This window comes from Paramormyrops kingsleyae, chromosome 18 (assembly GCF_048594095.1).
Source record: "Paramormyrops kingsleyae isolate MSU_618 chromosome 18, PKINGS_0.4, whole genome shotgun sequence".
NCBI lineage: Eukaryota > Metazoa > Chordata > Actinopteri > Osteoglossiformes > Mormyridae > Paramormyrops > Paramormyrops kingsleyae.
Window position 1 is genome coordinate 4,896,253 of NC_132814.1, and position 22,070 is coordinate 4,918,322.

The 22,070-nt window shown below is 42.1% G+C and overlaps 2 protein-coding genes across 2 annotated transcripts; both read right to left on the minus strand.

Annotated features, from left to right (window-relative positions):
* Window positions 1-366: 366 nt before the first annotated feature.
* On the minus strand, window positions 367-10,602 carry LOC111840171 (claudin-4-like). The gene is made up of 2 exons (XM_072702274.1): window positions 9,859-10,602; window positions 367-1,964 (listed from the first exon to the last, which is right to left on the minus strand). The coding sequence occupies exons 1-2, from the start codon at window positions 10,347-10,349 to the stop codon at window positions 1,325-1,327; spliced, it is 1,131 nt and encodes a 376-aa protein (XP_072558375.1). The 5' UTR covers window positions 10,350-10,602; the 3' UTR covers window positions 367-1,324.
* An 8,564-nt stretch (window positions 10,603-19,166) lies between these two features.
* LOC111840170 (claudin-4-like) lies at window positions 19,167-20,471 on the minus strand. The gene has a single exon (XM_072702273.1). The coding sequence runs from the start codon at window positions 20,347-20,349 to the stop codon at window positions 19,717-19,719; it is 633 nt and encodes a 210-aa protein (XP_072558374.1). The 5' UTR covers window positions 20,350-20,471; the 3' UTR covers window positions 19,167-19,716.
* Between the last annotated feature and the right edge of the window lie 1,599 nt (window positions 20,472-22,070).

A 22,070-nucleotide genomic window follows, 5' to 3' on the forward strand; every position in this document is an offset into this window, starting at 1 on the left:
ATTACTGAATGTGCCATAGTTTTACACGACTGGCAGTGCAGTTGGTTTGTTTACACCAGCATTACCACAGACACGTAATGCGTTGCACTGTCACTAGGTGATAGGAATAGACCACCGTCACACACGCGGCCTGTTTACTGAAACGTCGTTGTGAGGCACATGACTGCATTTCAAAATGCTGGTGATAAAAATCCCTTGAATAACAGCAGTTGCCCTTGAGCGAGACTCACAGTGGGAAGTGGTTTAACAACTAACATTTCTGGGATGTTTTAGTGGGTGAGTTATGTGGAAGGTATATGTATGGAAACTTGCTGGACCGGTCTCACTGATTACACTAAGGCGCGGAACACCTCATGAAACGAACCATTGTATTGCAAAAATGTTTTTAATAGTAGGTAATATACTCAACGCTTGTACATTAAATTTATCCTGTCTAGAGTGTGCTATTACACTGCCAAACAACTGAAATAAAACTTACATCTCAGACTAACAGAGCACACAATATATAAATTACTTGCATTAATAATTTGACCAGTATCCAATAACCAGGAAAAAAACAAAATACCCAAAAGCAGTTCATATACCCTGGTGTCAACATCAAATCAGTAAATAAATGTCTATAGAGAATATAATTTATTTCACACGTCTTTTGGTCAGTCCCTCACCTTTGCATTATAGATACAGTTTAATTAGGTTATTTAAATAGAGCTCATGGACAAATAATTTTACATTTTCAATGTAAAAAAATCATGTTAATTTGAATTTGTGGAAGTTATTTCCAAACAGTTTAATTTAGCAAATGCATATTTAAAAATCCATAGAGAAGTTCAAACAAATTTAAGTGAAATATATATATAAAAAATATATATAAAAAATAAAACACATTCCTGGTAAAATAAAATAAAATAAAATAAAAAATACAAGCAAGAGAAGAGAAATATTTCATATTATATGCCTGGTGTTCCTAAAAATAAGAATGTGATAACATTGGCTAGCATTTTGATTTTAATTTATGTAGTTTGTAGTATGAATATTTGAACATTTAATGTTTGTGGTGTGAAGTTACATGAATAAATTTCATGAGTAATTGACTTTTAACAGAACATAGAGCCATGGGACATTAGCTGTTGTTAGGTGTATTGTCAGGTATAAAGGCAGGTTCCAGGCCTCCTGCTGGAGGCCTGGATGAGCTGCTTCACTTCTGTGCTGTTTTTTGACAAACACAATGTTCACTCACAGTCCAAAATGTTGACCGTCTAATAGGCTGTAGAAGAGAACAAAGAGCAGATTGACTTCATTATCTTCTGCATCTTTCCTGTCAATCTTACACATATGCCTTGCTATTAGCTGTAGATCTTGGCTGGGAGTACTTAACGTTGTAGCCCTTGTCTTCCTTGGGGGGGCAAGTGGTACACAGCAGGCCACCACCTAGGATCAGCAAACCAGCAGCTCCCCAGCCAATGTACAGTGAGGCTCCCAGCTCTCTGCGCTGGGCTTCCGTCAGCAGAGGGTTGTAGAAATCCCTGATGATTGTATTAGCTGACCAGCAGACTGGGATGAGGCAGAGGACACCAGCGATGATGAAGGCAATGCCACTGCCGATGGTTACCTTTGCCTTTGAAGCTTCATCCTCAATGCAGTTGGTGCACTGTCCCCCGACCACAGCCAGCAGGATGGCGAAGAAGGCCACGATGATGGCGATGACGACCAGGGCGCGGGCGGCCTGCAGGTCCTGGGGCAGGGCGAGCATGGAGTCGTAGACCTTGCACTGCATCTGCCCCGTGCTCTGGGTCACGCAATTCATCCACAAGCCTTCCCAGATGATTTGCGCTGTCACGATGTTGGCTCCGATGAAGGCAGTCACCTTCCACATGGGCAGGGCGCACACGATGATGACTCCGAGAAATCCGATGATGGCCAGGGCCAATCCTAGAATCTCTTTCCCCATAGATGCCATTGTGAGTCTTCTCTTCAATGTGTCGCTTTCTCAGGAGCAACGCAGAAAGCAGGACAGAGAGCCGTATTGTCCTCTCTCTGCTGACCTCTGTTATATATTCCTAGGGTGTAGTTTCTCTCCACCTCCTTCAGGTGAACCAGCTTCATGGATTGAACTTCCTGTCAGACTTCTTTTGTCATTTCTTATTTGCAATGAAACTTGTAAAATTGCAATCAGATGATGTAACTGGCTAAGAAAAACAATGTATTACTGCCCGGTATAATCTGACTTGGCCAACAAATTAACCAGGTAATGACCAGCAAACAACAGTTCACATCATGAGTTCTCCCTTCCTTGATTTTAACGTCTAGTATTCATTTAAAAAATGTGATTACTTCAGAACTATTCTATATCTTGGCTTTGTTTTTGTTTTCCTTCAAAAAACCATCCCTTCCAGAAATCACGTAATCAGTTAGTCAGGCACATATGTACACAACATATAGTGGTATTAAAACATGTACCATGAGCTGGTTTGCCCTCAGCCCTTACAGGATGTGTTGGGTCAGTGTAGTGCTACAGAGCTGAAGAAATGATTGAAAGACTGAACATATATGGGTATATGGGTGCTGTGTGGTTCTGTGTATTAGGCCACTGATACATGCGGCATTATCTACCAAATGGAACATAAAAGGTAACAATGAGGCTCAAGAAAGAAGGAGGGGACAGATAATCATGGCAGTAGGTAGAAGATCTCTTTTTTATAATTATTATTGAAATTAAAGTACCATTTAGAAGAACATCTATTACACCATCCTTTCTTTAATAATAAAAAAACAACTCCCCCACCCCTAAAATCCTAAAATAAAACAGAATGCACTGCATCTGGTCATAGCTGAGTGCGTGTGCGTGTGCGTGTGCGTGTGCGTGTGTATATGTATAACATAAAAGCAAAAGATCTTTATAATAATTTTGGCAGCACCTGTATAATTGGTTTTACATAAACATAACACTGACTGCAGGAATCAATCTAGTAATAACTCATTTGTTTGGAGGGTGGGAGGGGTACTGTGTAAGACACACAGGCCAGCAAACCTCTTCCCACAAATTAAACTGACCTTTCCATCCCCCTGTTCATTGCAGCACAGGATTAAAATGTTGGAGCTTTAACGGACTGAACCCAGACACCTTGACTTTATGCAGGAATCAGGGCTCCCACACTGCCTCACATGGCACTTTTCTACTGAGAAAACATGTTCTGTTCCGGTTCGTGAACCTATTTATGAACAATTCTGTGTGTTTCCACTAAAATATACACTGCTTCCAAACCAAAAATACGGTTCCAATTGAGGACCAAAAAATAGTTGGTCCCTGAATGGGAACCATAATGATATCATGAGTGGGCATGTACTATATACTTGGAGGTAAACCATGCCATCTGCCATCTTGCTCCTGTTCTCTGAACTCCATCTACTCAGTTATACCCACCACTAATGACGTGATGGTGCTGACTGCTGAGACAAAAACTGGTGGAAACATGGGCTGGTTCTTAGTTGGCACCTTATTGCAAACTGAACTGGTTCGCGAACTGGAACAGAATCGATTCTTTCTCGGTGGAAAAGCACCATCAGTTAGCCATTTCATTGCTGGCTTCCAATGAACAACAAAGCTGCCGTCAGCCAGGTTGAGACCACGCTGATTTGTGGTAGTCATGGAGGAAAGGCTTAACCACTTTCTTCCTTGTGGGAAGAGATAGCATCAAGATGCTTTGAGATAGAACCATGAAGTGAAATGATAAACATAATGGTTTACTTATGTAATGACACTCAGAACTGCTCCTTAGTATTACCCTGGCTGTAGAGTCTGTCATGAAACCCACATATAAGCCTTGCTGAATTTTTCACTCCATTCTATAAAATATTCCATGAGACACCCTTCAAGCACAAATGTCTCTGACTCTGACTTCCCTGCGAGAGACAAAGAGTTGCCCTGGTGTTGCAAGACAAATGAGTAATTATCACGAGTGTTGCTAGGATCCTAAGACATCCAGAGCTTAGCCCAGAGACCATGAAACATCTGAGCTATACAAAACATTCAGGGCTCATTTTGGATTCTGCCCCAGGCTCATGACAAATCTGGTAATCATTTCATTGCATTAATCATCGCCTACGTCTCTGTGCCTATTGTGTCCAGCATTATCTTAGGGAATGGAATTTACTGTTTTAGTTTAGGTTACTGTTGTCAAACTCAAGGCCTACCTGGCTGCATACGCCCTGCGTGAATTTACAAAAAAACATCCACCTTATTTCTAGCTTCCAAGATAGATTGCATGAACTATGAGCACGACTTCCACTTTGTTGCACCACTGAACACTGAACCAGCATTTCTCAGCAATAGCAAAATAACAAATCAATACGAGGGAACAAGGCTTTTCAACCCTGAAATGCGATAATATTGTCACACCTCTGCCTTCTACGGTTGATGGATGAGAGAATGACATACAGTGACATGCATAGTAGTGCTGTAACAGACCAAAGTTAATGTGTGTCTCGAACGGATACCACGACTTTTGCACAATGTAAGGTTGCCGTGAAAAGATACATAAGTCGTTGGAAAGGCTGATCTTAAAAGATGCAAGGTGTGTCAATATCTCCACAGCAACAAGGTTGGACGTGTTTTGTTGAAGGAAGTAGGGAACAACCTTCCCTCTGTTAATATGAAGATACAGAGAGCATTTTCAGTCGTCTCTTTAAGTTTAGGTGCTTCAGCCTATTTAATCTCGATTCATCATCTTTTGGAAGGCGATGGAAAGATTGACAGCTAAAGACTGACAGTCCCTCATTCTTTTTGGTACATGGTCAAAGCATTATTAACCCACACATTTAGCTTAGCTTGGATATTAGTACCACTGTAAATGTGTAAATGGATGTGTTTTGTTGAAGGAAGTATACGGAACAACCTTGCCTCTGTTAATATGAAGATACAGAGAGCATTTTCAGACGTCTCTAAGTTTAGGTGCTTCAGCCTATTTAATCTCGATTCATCATCTTTTGGAAGGCGATGGAAAGATTGACAGCTAAAGACTGACAGTCCCTCGTTCTTTTTGGTACATGGTCAAAGCATTGTTTACCCACACGTTTAGCCTGGCTTGGTTATTAGTACAGTTGTGAACAGCACAACAAGACCTCTGTAATGCAATTTCAGGCAAGGCTAATGACACAGAAAGAAATGCACTCCCTCAAAGGGCTGTATATGTCACACTATATATGTTAGATACATTCAAATGGACCACCGTAGATAACTAGCCACCCAAAAGGTTGTTGCCGCTTATGGCTACTTTCTCGACATAGGGCCACCAGGAATAAGGAGGATTGACAAATGATCGCTAATCTGACCAGCTAGATGACTTTATTATTAATGATAATTTGTGAAAAATAATCTACAATTTATTTTTAGTTAAAACTGCTATTCTTAGCTTTTCCACTGGGAAGGGCACAACAGGGCTGACGAAATATATTTTTGACCCCACTATTTGAAACACATTGTTTTAAACACAATGGCTTGTGGGGATAGCTGACAATGACCTAAGTAAATATGGTATTGGCACGAAGGAAAATACAGTGGTACCTCAGTTCTCAAACTCATTAGAACTCGAATTTCTTGAAAGTCAAACCAACCTGCAGTTAGAAAAAAAATTACCTAGAGCTCGATCTGAATCTCAGAAGTCAAACTGTGAACACCGACCTAAGATAACTTAGGAAATGAGTCACGCGGCACATCTCTCAGCGGAAACAAAGGGTAACGCTTCAGTCTCAGCCTCACATTAGCTGTGATAGCATCATGCATGTTTACACTAGCTGAATACATGTATTTAGACAGTAAAAATACATTTAGACAATGATAGACAGTAACTAATTATTATTATATAACAAAATACATTTAAAAATAAAGATTTCTTATTCCTTGTTTTAATATTAATAATAATAATATGTTTAATTATAATAATATTGTCGTGCTGAGCGGGGATGGAACGGAGACAAAGGCGCAGACGTCAGGGTATCGGGGTTTAATTACAAGTAAGACACTGACTATCAGCAATCTACATTAAGCCATGCTTTCTTACTGAAGCTAAGGTCGTGTCCCAATTAACTGACTGCATTCAAAGGCCAAATGCGTCACAGTGCCTCAAGACGGCTGTCCCGTTTCGACGGCTCCTTCAAATGCAGCCTAGGAATATGTCCTTCTTTTCCTGGGCCACGAAGGATCCATTTGATGAATCCTTAGTGGCCCAACTTATCCCAAGATTCATTTAGGCTCTGTCCGAATTCAGGGGCTGCATCCTCAAGGAGTGCACTTCATGAAGGTGTAGCCTTTGTAGGCTGCGTTCTTCGATGGTCGAACAGAAAGCGTTGTCAGGTGGGATGGTCTGCCCCCCACCAGCTGCTACTCCCCTTATATTGGGGTCTAACTGGGACACACCCACTTTAGCTCTGCGCAGTGACTCTTGGGATATGGTGGGCTGCAAAGAATTCATCGGGTGCATCCTTTATGTCTCGGCAAAAAGAGGATGCCTTTCTAGACTACATTTGAAGGAGCCTTCCAAATGGGACTGCCTTATCGCCTCGCTGTGATGCATTTGGTCTTTGAATGCAGCCTTTAGAAGGATGCAGCCCCTGAATTGGGACACAGCTCAAGATTACTTCCCGAGTGCGTGCACATAAAAGTGTGCCATGTGCAACAATCAACCAATCACGTAAGCACGCATTGTGACAGGGCTACATATTTCAATGCAGTGGAACAGAGAATTATAGTGAAATATGAAGAATTCAAAAGCACAATAATGGTGAAGAGCAACACCATGGCTGCTGGCAAAGTTAGAAACTCATGCTGACAGCGGACCGCTGACAACACAAATGCTGACATACAGTTCGATCGTTGTTAAGAAAATGCCAATAATTGTCTTAATCTCCAAACTTGTGTTTTGTGGTTTTCATAACTATTTTTTTAGCGTTTTTATTAATATTAATAATCCCCTTTCTATTATGAAGTATTTGTCACGTCTTCCACTGTTTTTCTGTCTGTACTGTATGCCATTCGTATGTCTGTTGGTGCTGGGCTGGATGGCTTATCTTCTCCTTTTTCAGGGTCTGTCCCCTGCAACATGTCATGGTCCTGCTTACCATTAGAAGATCACCTCTCTTACAGAAACATGAGTTTCTGCAGGATGGAGTATTTGGCTTACTGAAAGGTAGGTGTGTGGAAAGTTCACTTCTATTGGCCAAAAATGCTGTCAACAAACATTATTTCAGAAAGAGACCAGACAGCCCAACTTTCGACACAATCACAAACATTTTGACACGCCCACAAACATTTCTATACGCCCACTCCTCGATTTCTGTGATTATGCAAAAGAATTGCAGTCAGCTCAAATTATCGCGATCAGGTGATTATGATGGGAAAAATAGGCCTTTGTCCTAGTGCACCAGCAGTGAAATTAAATCACACAAATAAGACTTTAAAGCCATAATTATATTGCAATTTAAGAAAACCATCCATCCATTTTCTACACCTGCTTGTCCTATATAGGGTCACAGCAGTCAGAAGCAAAGGCAATCTTCCCAATGGTGCAATTGCACCCCCTGAAAATGTTATTTGAACATCCATCCATCCATCCATCCATAATGGCTTATCCTATTCAGGATCATGGGGGTCCGGAACCTATCCCGGAGGCTACGAGTGCAAGACAGGGAACAATGCAAGATGGGGCGCAAACTCATCACAGGGCACACTCACACACCTCAGTTCAAACCAAAGTGTATCAAATGCACAACAGTACAGCATAAAGCAGTAAATGCATACAGTGAAATGAGTGTTAAGTTACTTTTATCAAGGAAATGCCACTTCAGTCTATTAAGGGGCCAGCGTGTGGCTCAGTGGGCTAAGCCATGTGCCTGTAATCACAAGGTTGCCAGTTCAAGCCCAGCCTCAGCACATCTGCAGGTCCTTGAGCAAGACCCTCAAGACCCTCATCCCAGCTCCCTGGGAGCCGCTACAAAGAGCAAGATGAGGGAGGCATAAAAACAATTTGGGTGATTCTATTGTGTAATATATAATTCTATTGTGTGATCAATAAAGTATCAATTATTATTATTATTATTATTAATACATCTGGAATGCCATCATGACATTGACTTTATGATTCACTCAGAGTTTCACGTACCACATCAGTATAGTACAGGCCTACAGGAACTAAAGTAAATTGTTCCTCAGTTTGTTGTCTTCAACCACATCCTTGGAGTTCGGAAGGGGTAACTCTCAGCTCCCCCGACATTTCCGTTAACAACTTATTACGGTGGCTCTACTAATGAACTTAAGCGACAAAAGTAGCCTATATGACGTATGTGGTAAGTTTTTCGTTAACTGGGAAAGAAAACATTCTCTTTGCAAGGGACACAACAGATATGGTAAACGTTATTCATCCGATTTTTTTCCCAGACAACACTGACAGCAAATTACGAGCCATTTTATATTTGAAATACTATTTTTAACATCACCCGACACAGCACATGTGCACGTCGGCGAATCCGACTATAAATTCACACGGCACGTATTGTGAATGTTCATTTCCGCTGTGCATGTTTGATGCGCTACGCTGTAAATGAACAACTATAAGCATATTCTTAAACATAATGTTCCCGTCAGGGGTTATTAATTTCACCTGAAAATTGAAACCGATTGGTATTAAAAATCCACAATGAAACAGAAAAAAATTAGGGTCGTAGTACGAGTTTTGTTTGGTGATAAAATGACTATATTTTCATATATATATGAATTGTAATTCAAATGACAAATAACGAAAACATATTCATTTGAAAAACGACCCTTGAGTATCGTGGACCATCCAACCATGCGGGGTCAGGATCCTATCAGGCAGAGGTAATGTTTATATATAGCAGCAGGTTATTATTCCTGCCCATAAATGTGATTCAGAGCATAGTCTCTTATTTCTACATTCATTTTTTATCATGCCTTTCAAGTCCATGCATTTAAGGAATGATTTACAGGAGCTCAAACCTCGCTATTATCACTTAGCAAAGACAGCTAGTTCCATGACATTTTCCTGTTGTCGTGTTCGGCCCGAGTGTTTTTAAGATAACTGAACAAACAAATAGAAATGTAATCCTAATTATAACCCAGGCTTTCACGAGTAATGCGAATTCATCACTCACACACTGTTAATATGATTTTCAAAATATTTATTGTAATTCAGACCTACAACTTTAGAACTACATATGATTGGTTTTATTCCCGCACTTGGATTTTCAAACAAAGACACAATTTAGTTGTATGCTGTACGTACAGTAAGGAGCGAAAGCACATTTCTTTACTGTCCGATCACAGATTTGCATATTATAATGGAGCGTGCAGTACTATTTTCGTCGCTTGTAGAAATCTACCCATTTTTTCACAACAAGCCACATACTATAGAAACACATACTTTATACATATACATTTGAGATGATATTTTACAACTACGCCCCGTACATGTAACAGACTTTTGCGGTTCCGCAAAGTTCGCGCGTCTCTCACTCTTCAGTGACAATAGTCCCGTCCACTGTACAAAACACTTATTTTTGTCATTGAGTCCACGCGATGTCCATTTGTCCGTATTTTAATCGGTGTTTTTAACACGGTACAAAAACAAAACGTGAATGACAAAAGAAACGCCAAAAATAAAGCGATTGATGGTTGTCGTTTCCATTTCCAGCGTTGATCGCCACTCTTAAACATATGCCTTGCTATCAGCCGTCGATCTTGGCTGGGAGTACCTAACATTGTAGCCCTTGTCTTCCTTGGGGGGGCAAGTGGTACACAGCAGGCCACCACCTAGGATCAGCAAACCAGCAGCTCCCCAGCCAATGTACAGTGAGGCTCCCAGCTCTCTGCGCTGGGCTTCTGTCAGCAGAGGGTTGTAGAAATCCCGGATGATTGAATGAGCTGCCCAGCAGGCTGGAATAAGGCAGAGGACACCAGCGATGATGAAGGCAATGCCACTGCCGATGGTTACCTTTGCCTTTGAAGCTTCCTCCTCAATGCAGTTGGTGCATTTTCCGCCGACCACAGCCAGCAGGATGGCGAAGAAGGCCACGATGATGGAGATGACGACCAGGGCGCGGGCGGCCTGCAGGTCCTGGGGCAGGGCGAGCATGGAGTCGTAGACCTTGCACTGCATCTGCCCTGTGCTCTGCATCACGCAATTCATCCACAAGCCTTCCCAGATGGTTTGCGCTGTCACGATGTTGGCTCCGATGAAGGCAGTCACCTTCCACATGGGCAGGGCGCACACGATGATGACCCCGAGAAATCCGATGATGGCCAGGGCCAATCCTAGAACCTCTTTTCCCATAGATGCCATTGTGAGTCTTCTCTTCAATGTGTCGCTTTCTCAGGAGCAACGCAGAAAGCAGGACAGAGAGCCGTATTGTCCTCCCTCTGCTGACCTCTGTTATATACTCTCAGGGCGAAGTTTCTCTCCACCTCCTTGAAGTGTAACAGCTTAATGGATGGATTTTCCTGTCAAACTTCTTTTTTCATTTCGTTTATGCAATGAAACTAGTACAACTAGTAGAAATGATTGAGGTATTGGGGTACTGTGTGCATTAGGGCCACTGATACACGTAGAAGCTACCTTATCACAATCAGATGCGGCATTGTCTACCAAAGTGAACATAAAGAGTAACAATGAGGCTCATAAACATAATGGTTTCCTTACGTAATGACACTCAGAACTGCTCCTTAGTATTATCCTGGCTGTAGAGTCTGTCATGAAGCCCACATATAAGCCTTGCTGAATTTTTCACTCCATTCTATAAAATATTCCATGAAACACCACTTGAGCACAAATGTCTCTGACTCTGACTTCCCTGCGAGAGACAAAGAGTTGCCCTGATTTTGCAACACAAATGAGTAATTTTCACGAGTGTTGCTAGGATCCTTAGACATCCAGAGCTTAGCCCAGAGACCATGAAACATCTGAGCTATACAAAACATTCAGGGCTCATTTTGGATTCTGCCCCAGGCTTATGACAAGTCCGGTTATCATTTTGTTGTATTAATTTGTGCCTATGTCTCCATGCTACAGTATTTGTTTTGGTACATAATCACAGCATTATTAACCCACACATTTAGCTTAGCTTGGATATTAGTACCACTGTAAATGTGTAAATGGATGTGTTTTGTTGAAGGAAGTATACGGAACAACCTTGCCTCTGTTAATATGAAGATACAGAGAGCATTTTCAGTCGTCTCTTTAAGTTTAGGTGCTTCAGCCTGTTTAATCTCGATTCATCATCTTTTGGAAGGCGATGGAAAGATTGACAGCTAAAGACTGACAGTCCCTCGTTCTTTTTGGTACATGGTCAAAGCATTGTTTACCCACACATTTAGCCTGGCTTGGTTATTAGTACAGTTGTGAACGGCACAACATGACCTCTGTAATGCAATTTCAGGCAAGGCTAATGACACAGAAAGAAATGCACTCCCTCAAAGGGCTGTATATGTGACACTATATATGTTAGATACATTCAAACGGACCACCGTGGATAACCAGTCACCCAAAAGGTCGTTGCCGCTTATAGCTACTTTCTCGACTTCACTGGAAATTACCAAGATAATCGTTTCCACATTAGGGCCACCAGGAATTTATTATTAATGTTAATTTGTGAAAAATTTCCTTCAACTAGACAGTTCCAAAACCGAGGCCATCCTGGTCAGTACTCCTCATCAGGCCAAATCATCACCCATAACCAGCATCATCTTTTCTGGCTCCAATATCTCTCTCATCAATAGTCACAAATCTTGGCGTAAAAATGGATCCCCAACTCACCTTTGAATCCCATATCAACCACCTCAGTAAGACGTCCTTCTACCACCTCCAGAACATTGCCAAACTCTGCCCCATTCTTTCCCTATCAGATGCCGAAAAGCTGGTCCATGTCTTTATCTCCTCTAGACTACTGTACTGCACTTCTCTTTGGGATTCCTAGCAAGAGCCTGCAGAAGCTCCAATACATACAAAACTCTGCAGCTAGGATCCTGATGAGGGTGCGAAAACATGAGCACATCACTCCCGTCCTCCACTCACTTCACTGGCTTCCCGTTTCTGCCAGGATTGAATATAAGGTTTCCCTTCTTACACATCAATGCATCCATGGACATGCCTCCCCCCCACCTCAAAGAACTTATCAACCCACAACGCACAACACGTTCCCTCCGTCCTGCGCACTCAAACCTCCTCCACATACCCAGAACCAATCTGAAGACTATGGGAGATGGGGCTCTCTGTGTTGCTGCTCCACACCTGTGGAATGCTTGTTTTATCTCTTTTTAATTTGTAGCCCTTTGAGATCCTGTGATGTAAAGGGCACTATAAATAAAATGTATTATTATTATTATTATTATTATTATTATTATTAATAAAATAATCCACAATTTATTTTAAGTTAAAACTGCTATTCTTAGGTTTTCCATTGGGGAGGGCACAACAGGGCTGACTAAATATATTTTTGACCTCACTATATGAAACACATCATTTTAAACACAATGGCTTATGGGGGCAAGTGATAATGACCTAAGTAAATATGGTGTTGGCACGAAGGAAAATACATCAACACGTTTTAAGTTGTTTTTGGGAAACCTGTGATGCAGCTGTGAAAAGTAGATACCGTGTACTCTCGCTTAAGGACAGGTTCATACTTCACATGAAAGCAGGTGTGCCATGGTGCAGGACAGTCTGTCATTCTGGGGCCTGTATCACAAAACTGGCTTAACAAATTCAGCGTTAGAAGATAAGTTTCAGCTTAAGAAAACCCAACAAACACAACCCGAGATAAACGATATGGTGATGCTGACGATCAGCAATCTACATTAAGCTATGCTTTCTTACTGAAGCTAAGGGCGTGTCCCAATTAAGGGGCTGCATTCGAAAGCCGAATGCGTCACAGTGCTGCAAAAAGGCTGTCCTGTTTTGATGGCTCCTTCAAATGCAACCTAAGAATATGTCCTTCTTTTAGTGGGCTGCGAAGGATCCAGGATTCTTTGTGGCCTAACTTATCCCAAGATTCACTGCGCAGACATTTAGGCTCTCCAAATTCAGGGGCTGCATCCTTCAAAGGATGTGCTTGACGAAGGTGTACCCTTTGTAGGCCGCGTTCTTTGACGGTCATACAGAAAGTGTCAGATGGGATGGTCTGGCCGTCACTAGCTGTTCCTGCCCATACACTTGAGTAACAAAGCGCCACTCCTATTGCCTAGCCGAGACACACCTACTTTACTTCTGTGCAATGAATCTTGTGATATGCTGGGTTGTGAAGGACCCATCGGGTGGATCTTTCGTGACTCATCAAAAGGAGGATGCATTCCTATATTGCATTTGAAGGGACGGGTTTATCACACCACTGAGATGCATTCAGTCATTGAATGTAGCCTTAGAAGGATGCAGCCCCTGAATTGGGACACAGCTCAAGATTACTTCCCGAGTGCGTGCACATAAAAGTGTGCCATGTGCAACAATCAACCAATCACGTAAGCACGCATTGTGACAGGGCTACATATTTCAATGCAGTGGAACAGAGAATTATAGTGAAATATGAAGAATTCAAAAGCACAATAATGGTGAAGAGCAACACCATGGCTGCTGGCAAAGTTAGAAACTCATGCTGACAGCGGACCGCTGACAACACAAATGCTGACATACAGTTCGATCGTTGTTAAGAAAATGCCAATAATTGTCTTAATCTCCAAACTTGTGTTTTGTGGTTTTCATAACTATTTTTTAGCATTTTTATTAATATTAATAATCCCCTTTTTATTATGAAGTATTTGTCACGTCTTCCACTGTTTTTCTATCTGTACTGTATGACATTCGTATGTCTGTTGGTGCTGGGCTGGATGGCTTGTACGTGTATACACTGTACAATGTCAGTCAATTTAGAGAAACTGTGGAATAGGTCATGATTAAATAAAAGATAAAAGTAATTATTTAAATATCAAAGCAGTGACAAAACTACATTCACAACGCAGGTTATATATGCTAAAATATAACTGCAGCTTCACTAAGCACATCACAGTGCAGTCTGACCTGGCAAACACAGTTCTGCATCAAAGAATTTACAAACTACCATTTGTTGTTGTTTTTTTGTTGTTGTATTCTCACAGAAAATCTAAAATTCCCCCTGTGTCCTACACGTAAGTGGAGAATTCTGTCTTGTTGTGAGGAATGGGGGAGGGGGGGGGATCTGTATTGATCAACTAGGTATTGATCAACTAGCACCACTTGTCATGCCCTGGTCGTCCAATCCTCCCATGTGCCACGCCCCCTCGTTTGCCTCGTGTGGAATCCCCTTGTCCTCAGCTGTTTCCAGTTGTGTTGATTATTTTGGTGTATTTTAGTCCGTGTCTGTGTGCCTCTCATAAGTTCAGTCATTAACCTTGTGAAGTCGCTGTTTGTTCCTGCCTGCCTGCCTGCCTGCCTGTCTTTACCCTGATTAAACCCCGAGTTCACCTGATTCCTTGATTCCTTGAGTCCTGCTCCTGTTTCATGTTGGGCATGTTGGGTGGAGCCCCTCCTGATACTCGACCTGACGGTGTTTACGCCTGACGTCTCCGCCGCCACTTCGCCCAGGTTGGCGCCTGAAGCCACCGCTGATTCACCCGGGCGTGCACATGAAGCCCGTGCCTTCCAAGGTACACGCTGAGCCGTAAAAGGTGCCAGGTCTCTGGGGGATGCCATCCCTCAGATTCCCAAGTTCCCTATAAAAGGGGGGTCCGTTCCAGTCCCCGTGGTTCCTGATCCAGTCCTGGCGGTTCCAGTCCCCGTGGTTTCTGCTCCAATCCCCGTGGTTCCCATGCCTCCGGTTCCCATTCCCGATTCCTTGAGTCCTGCTCCTGTTTCCCTGGTCCGTGCCCTTTGTGCCATAACACCACTAGTATGTTTATCAAATTTGTGGTGCAGTTAGACAGACATTTAGTGTAGGTGCTTGACAATCATTCTGCTACATGAGATGCTCCAGCTCAAGAAATACAAACGGGATCCAAGCAAAACAAATAACGGCAGGGCAACGCATTTCTCTAGCTGCCCAGCTAGTATTTGCTGACTAAACTAAGGTTGACATATCAAGCCAGCGACCTTGTGTTATCCTAATTCAGTGGAAAAGGTCATTTTAGTAATTTATCTCTGATAATGTTATACTATTACATGTTAGAAACAAAAAAAGTGTTGCAAGTTTTTTGTTAGGATGAAACTATGTTGTCTGGATAGTGGAAATAGTTATACAAACACAACATTTCTGTTTCGTCAAATTATTTTTACACAGATGAATGGAAACGATTCCAAGGATTATACAAAAGAATTGCGGTCAGCTCAAATTATTTGATCAGGCGATAATGTAATGATACTGAAAACATGCTTATGTACTAGTGCACCAGCAGTGAAATAAAACTGCCACTACTCCAGACACACAAACAAGACATTAAAGTCGAAATCATAGTGTAATTTAAGGAAACCATCCATCCATCCTTTTTTTATACTCGCTTGTTCTATGTAGGGGTGCAGTGGCGATTTTACCGAGGGTGCAATAGCACCCCCTACTGATCAGATGAAAATGCTATTTGAACATCCATCCATCCATCCGTCCATCCATTTTCTGAAACCACTTGTCCTATTCAGGGTCACAGAGGGTCCCATTCAAACACATCAAATTCAATTAAATGTTTGTAAATGTGACACATTTGGCCAAATATACAGACTCCACACACATAGAGTTGGAATGAAGACTCAACACCTGGGACCACATTTATCAAAGCTGCGTACCCACAAAAAGACACTTGATATGTGCATATGCAACTTTTTACACAAAGTTTCTGATGACCGCAATTCACACCAACCCGCTCCTTCATATGAAAACCCATTAAATCTAAAACCACTAATTGGGATGTATTTTCATTAGCCTATTTTTATTACTATTAATTTAATTTATTTAATTCTACTAGACTACCATTTCGTTCTGTTATCCAAAGATTATTCGCATCTTTTAGATTATTTGATAATTTAATTTGCTATTTCAAATATTACTTGTCAGATCTTCCCATTAATTGAAAATATCCGCATAATTGCAATAAACGTGAATTAGGCGTCAGACATATAAAAAAGCCTACTGTCAAGAGATTGTGATACTGCATCCTGCACCGTTACACAGCGCTTAAATGTTACTTTTTGATTAGCCTTGGAGCACAATAAGAGCACAATGTCTCTGTTTTAGGGCACCATGTGTGATCACTGTCTCTGTTTTAGGACACCATGTGTAATGACTGCTTATATGCCACTTTCTGTGGTCCCTGCACCTGGTGCCAGATATCAAGAGAGATGAAAGCGCGATTCCGACCAATCACCCTCATCAACGCCAGAGTTAAAGAATGAACCCTTTAACTGTCATCAATCCTCCGTGGTCAGTTTTGAATAGCTCACCTTCACCGCAGTCAGCCTCTGGCCCAAAACAGCCCTCTGCCTGTTTAGCCTGAAGTCACTATTTAAACAAACTGGTAAAAAAAATATGTGAGGGGCTTCCAGGCCCCTAGTGCCACGTCTCACAAGTACAGGAAAATCAATATGTTGATATTGTCATTAGCTGCTATGAGTACCTCTAACACTGCTAAATGCAACTAAATAAAATTTTTCCCCTTAAAATTTTGTAAATCTTAGAAATATTGCAAATATTGTGCTAACTTTACATATGTTCATATATGCAGTGTAAGGAGGTGTTGGGGGAGTTTGGGAAATAGAACAATGTGATACAATGATTCCCTAATAGACTATGGAGTTTTCTTTGGGATGTTCCCATTTTAAGAGATGGATGGGAGGGGGATAAGCGCTTCAGATAACAATTGTGAAATGGCAGTATTGGTGGGAGAGAAGTTAAAAAAGAGGAACACTGTTCAGAGAACTCTTCACTGCCTGGGTGTTCAGATACTCAGGAGTGGGGCTACAATGTGTAACTCAATGAGAATCACACACACATACACACCACCCGATACGTTAGTGTTTTTCAACTGTTGGGAAGTGTGACCATTTCCAGTGGTTTAAAAACATTTTCGGCAGCGAACTGAGCAGACATTGCAAAAAACTATCACTATATGTGATGTCCCACTAACACCTCGCACTGTAGGGATAAAGAGTGTGTGGGGGGGGGGGGACAGGTTAAAAAAATAAATAAATAAATAATATATATATATATAGGTAAATATGGACAAACAGAAGTGTTCTTGCAATGTGTAAACGGAAAGATTAGACGGGAACAAGTTACCACCAAGATTATTTTTTTTACTTGTTTACTGTTTGCACTTTGTATGTTGTCTGTTTTGTACGAAATGTATGTTGGCCTAAGCTTATCTCTGTGCTGTGGGTGAGCAGGGAAGCGTAAAAAACTAAATTTGTAGCAATGTCCAGTTTTCCTACAGTCATTATGAAAATTGACTGCACCAACATTGCAATAAGAGGGCCTCAGATCACTTTTAGCAATTAAATGCCAATTCAGTCTATTAATGTGCAAGTCATCCGTATTACCATTAAGTCAGTGACATCATGATTTGTTCATTTAGATTTTCTCGTACTACATCAGGATCTCCTGACCTTTCTGCCACACTCATGTCAAAATCTTTAGTTGAAGATGTGGGTTGCTGATAATTCCAGTCATACTGGCTCTGGGCGCAGTAACTCGTTTCTTTATCTCTATCTTCTGTCTTTTGTAGAGCTGACAGAATTAATTACAGTGACACTGTGTTGCCATTCAGCACACCTTTAAAGATTCAACTTCATTATCACTTAATAAAATACAACTGCACAGACAAAGGGATGTTCATATTTGTGGTAAACGTGCTTTGGCCCACAAATATAACATTTTCTCTTGCCTCTACCACACACTGTTCAAAATTCCTCTTCTTAGTTTATTTACTGTAGCAGTTATCAGACTTTGCAACCAGAAAAGCTTTATTTACATCTATTTACAGGTCAATTATCGGAGCCTGCAGTTCGTTTGCATTGATCATTTAGACCTATGATTATTTGTGATTGGCAACGTACACACATTTACGCGATCTTATTTTATTTTATACAGTATAGGCCTACAGACGTATATATACATGACGTATATGTGGTAAGTTTTTCGTTAACTGGGAAAGAAAACATTCTCTTTGCAAGGGACACAACAGATATAGTAAACGTTATTCGCCCGATTTTTTTTTCCGAAGACAACGCTGGCAGCAAATTACGAGCCATTATATATACTTGATATATATCTTTTAACTTCATATTACCTGGCACAGCACACGTCGGCGAATCCGGCTATAAATTCACACGGCACGTATTGTGAGTGTTCATTCCCATTGCGCATGTTTGATGCGCTATGCTGTACATTAATAACTAAGCATTCTTAAACATAATGTACCTGTCAGGGGTTATTATTTTCACCTGAAAACCGAATGATATAAAAAAATACAAAATGAAGCAGAAATTAATTCAGCTCGAAGTAGAGGTAAAGGATCATGCACTGATACAGTGCGTTGCCGCACCCATCACATGACAAACCACCCCAGAGGTGAGAACCTAAGTGCAGTCATGTGGCGGGTAATATCGCAGCCATGGGCGTCGCCGCCAATAAATCTGAAGGGGACGTGCTCCCGTCAGGTTCCATAATTATTCGTTTGGACCCCCCCCCCCCCCACATTTAGCATAAAATATTAATTCACCCAGCGCTGTTTCAATTTCTTTGCGAAAGAATCTATTCCGATATGAGAATACACGAACCACTGAAAGACCACTCCGGGTTTTGCAAGAAATGGCATCTAATTCATTAAAGAATTTCTGGGGGACCCCCCGCCAGTGTGTCCCCCCCACATTCAAATGCTTCTGACGCCCCTGATCTCAGCACCACACCAGTCCGAATCTTTCAGTATGAATTTTTTCCAGTGGCTGGAGTGCCAATCCTCGAAGTAGGAATTTTTATGAAATTACTATATTTCACAATAAAATAACGAAAACATATTCATGGGGGTCAGGATCCTATCAGGCAGGGAATAACCCAGTTTTTAAAATAACTGAACAGACAAATGGAAATGTAACACTAATTTTAACCCAGGCTTTCACACGTAATGCGAATTGATCACTCACACACTGTTAATATGATTTTCAAAATATTTATTGTAATTCAAGCCTACAACTTTGGAACTATATCTGATTTGTTTCATTCCCGCACTTGGATTTTTAAGCAAAAATACAATTTACTTGCATGCCATACATACATTAAGGAGCCGATCAAGGTTTTGCGTATATTCTAAGGGAGCGAGCGGTACTATTTTTGTCTCTAGTGGAAATCTAAGAAAGGCAGCCACCATTTCTTTATAACAAGCCACAGTACTATAGAAATACATGTATACTATATACATATAGGTCAGGGATTATATTTTACATCTACGCCCCCGTACATGTAACAGACTTTTGCAGTTAAGTCTCTCACTCTCTCACTCTTCAGTGACAATTGTCCCTTCGACTGTGGAAAACGCTTATTTTTGCCATTTTACAGAACTCGGCTTATGAGTCCACGCAACGTCCATTTGTTCATACTTTAATAGTTTTTAACTTGGTACAAAAACAAAACGTGAATGACAAAGGAAACGCCAAAAATGAAGCGATTGATGGTTGTCATTTCCATTTCCAGCATTGATCACCACTCTTAAACATATGCCTTGCTATCAGCCGTCGATCTTGGCTGGGAGTACTTAACATTGTAGCCCTTGTCTTCCTTCGGGGGGCATGAGGTACACAGCAGGCCACCACCTAGGATCAGCAAACCAGCAGCTCCCCAGCCAATGTACAGTGAGGCTCCCAGCTCTCTGCGCTGGGCTTCCGTCAGCAGAGGGTTGTAGAAATCCCGGATGATTGTATTAGCTGACCAGCAGACTGGGATGAGGCAGAGGACACCAGCGATGATGAAGGCAACGCCACTGCCGATGGTTACCTTTGCCTTTGATGCTTCCTCCTCGATGCAGTTGGTGCATTTTCCGCCGACCACAGCCAGCAGGATGGCGAAGAAGGCCACGATGATGGCGATGACGACCAGGGCGCGGGCGGCCTGCAGGTCCTGGGGCAGGGCGAGCATGGAGTCATAGATCTTGCACTGCATCTGCCCTGTGCTCTGGGTCACGCAATTCATCCACAAGCCTTCCCAGATGATTTGTGCTGTCACGATGTTGGCTCCGATGAAGGCAGTCACTCTCCACATGGGCAGGGCGCACACGATGATGACCCCAAGAAATCCGATGATGGCCAGGGCCAATCCTAGAATCTCTTTCCCCATAGATGCCATTGTGAGTCTTCTCTTCAATGTGTCGCTTTCTCAGGAGCAACGCAGAAAGCAGGACAGAGAGCCGTATTGTCCTCTCTCTGCTGACCTCTGTTATATATATTCCCAGGGTAGTTTCTCTCCACCTCCTCGAGATGAAATGGCTTCTTGGATGGAACTTCCCGTTGAACTTCATTCTTTTTGCTCTCTGTGTTTGCAGTGAAACCAGTAAGATTGTAATCAGTTGACGTAACTGGAATTCAAACAATGCGTTGTTGTTACTGGCTTGTTTAAACAGATAAAGCAAATCAATAAAGTAATCTAGATGGTTAAACCAGGTAATGACCAGCAAGCATTAATTCACATAATCATTTCCTTAACCCCTTCCTTAATTTTGGAAAGTCTGCTCATTTTAAAAGTTACCAACTTGGGTCAGCAGGCATGTGTGTGTGTGTTTGTGTGAGTATATAATTTCACTTTTCCTAACCACCTAAAGGCTGGTTAATACCTACCTTTACCGTGTGTGCTTTCGGTCTGTGGCCGGTTATGTGCGCAGAATCTTGTGTTCATAGTACATTTGTCCGTGGATGCAGACGGTTGCGGTTGGTTCATGCATACAGTAGTGATATTCCATCAGTTGGGGGCAGATATTTTGCAACAGAAACATACAAAAAGACAAGCAGTGCAGTGAAATGTGAAAGTGCTTGACAGAGCGAACCATTATTATGAAAAGAAGTATTATGAAATAAGCTGTTTCCAAAAACCGTCATTCGGAAATTAAAAAAAAATTAGGAACTTTATTGTGAAATATGGTTTGAATTATTTAAATAATCACATTTGCGTTAATTGTGTGAAATAATGTTTTATAATAATCACTGTCAAATGAAAATGTCACGTCCGCAGTGCAGACGAGCGGGTAGACAGAGGAGTCGAGCTGTAATCATGGGTAGACGGGGTTTATTCGGACAAACCAGGAAACACGGTACACAACATTAATGACTGATCTGAGGAAACAAACTTGAATGCGGACTAAATACACAAGACAAACAGAAAATAACAGGCAACAGGTGATCACAATCGGGAATTAACACGAAGTAATGAGGGGGGCATGGCACACAGGAGGATCGGACGAGCAGGGCGTGACAGAACCCCCCCCCCTCCCAAAGATGCGCACTCTGGGCGCTCCTCAGGGGAGGCGACGGACGAGTCGAGACCGGGAAAACAGAACCTGAAAAAAAAGAGCAAAAAACATCAACGGGACACAGGGAACAAAACCGAAACACAGAACAAGCACAGGGACAGGAAGTACGACAAGACCTGACACAAAACAGGGAACGCAGACAGGCAGACCAGGAAGGGAGACAGAGGGCACAAAGAACGGAGGAACAAAAGGACCAGGATTGAACAGAGGAGACACAGAGGGACAAGAAGCAGAAACAGGTGGGACGAAGGAAGGAGGTGGAACAAAGGTGAGGACAATAGGGAGCCCAAAGGAACCTCGGCAGGCAAGAGAAGGCAGCCGCAGGGGCCACAGGTGGACGGGAGGATGGAGCTGGAGGGGACCACACAGGGGAGGAGGAGACAGGCTGAGGGACAAACGGGGGAAATGAGGAAGAAGAAGGAGGGGGCATCGGGAGAGGGGAAGAGGAAGGCAGAGGGGACCCTGGCTAAGGTGAGAAGGAGGGGGAAGCTGCAGCAGGCGACGGGGCAGCCAGAGCCAGGGAAGGCGCCGTCTGACGCCGAGC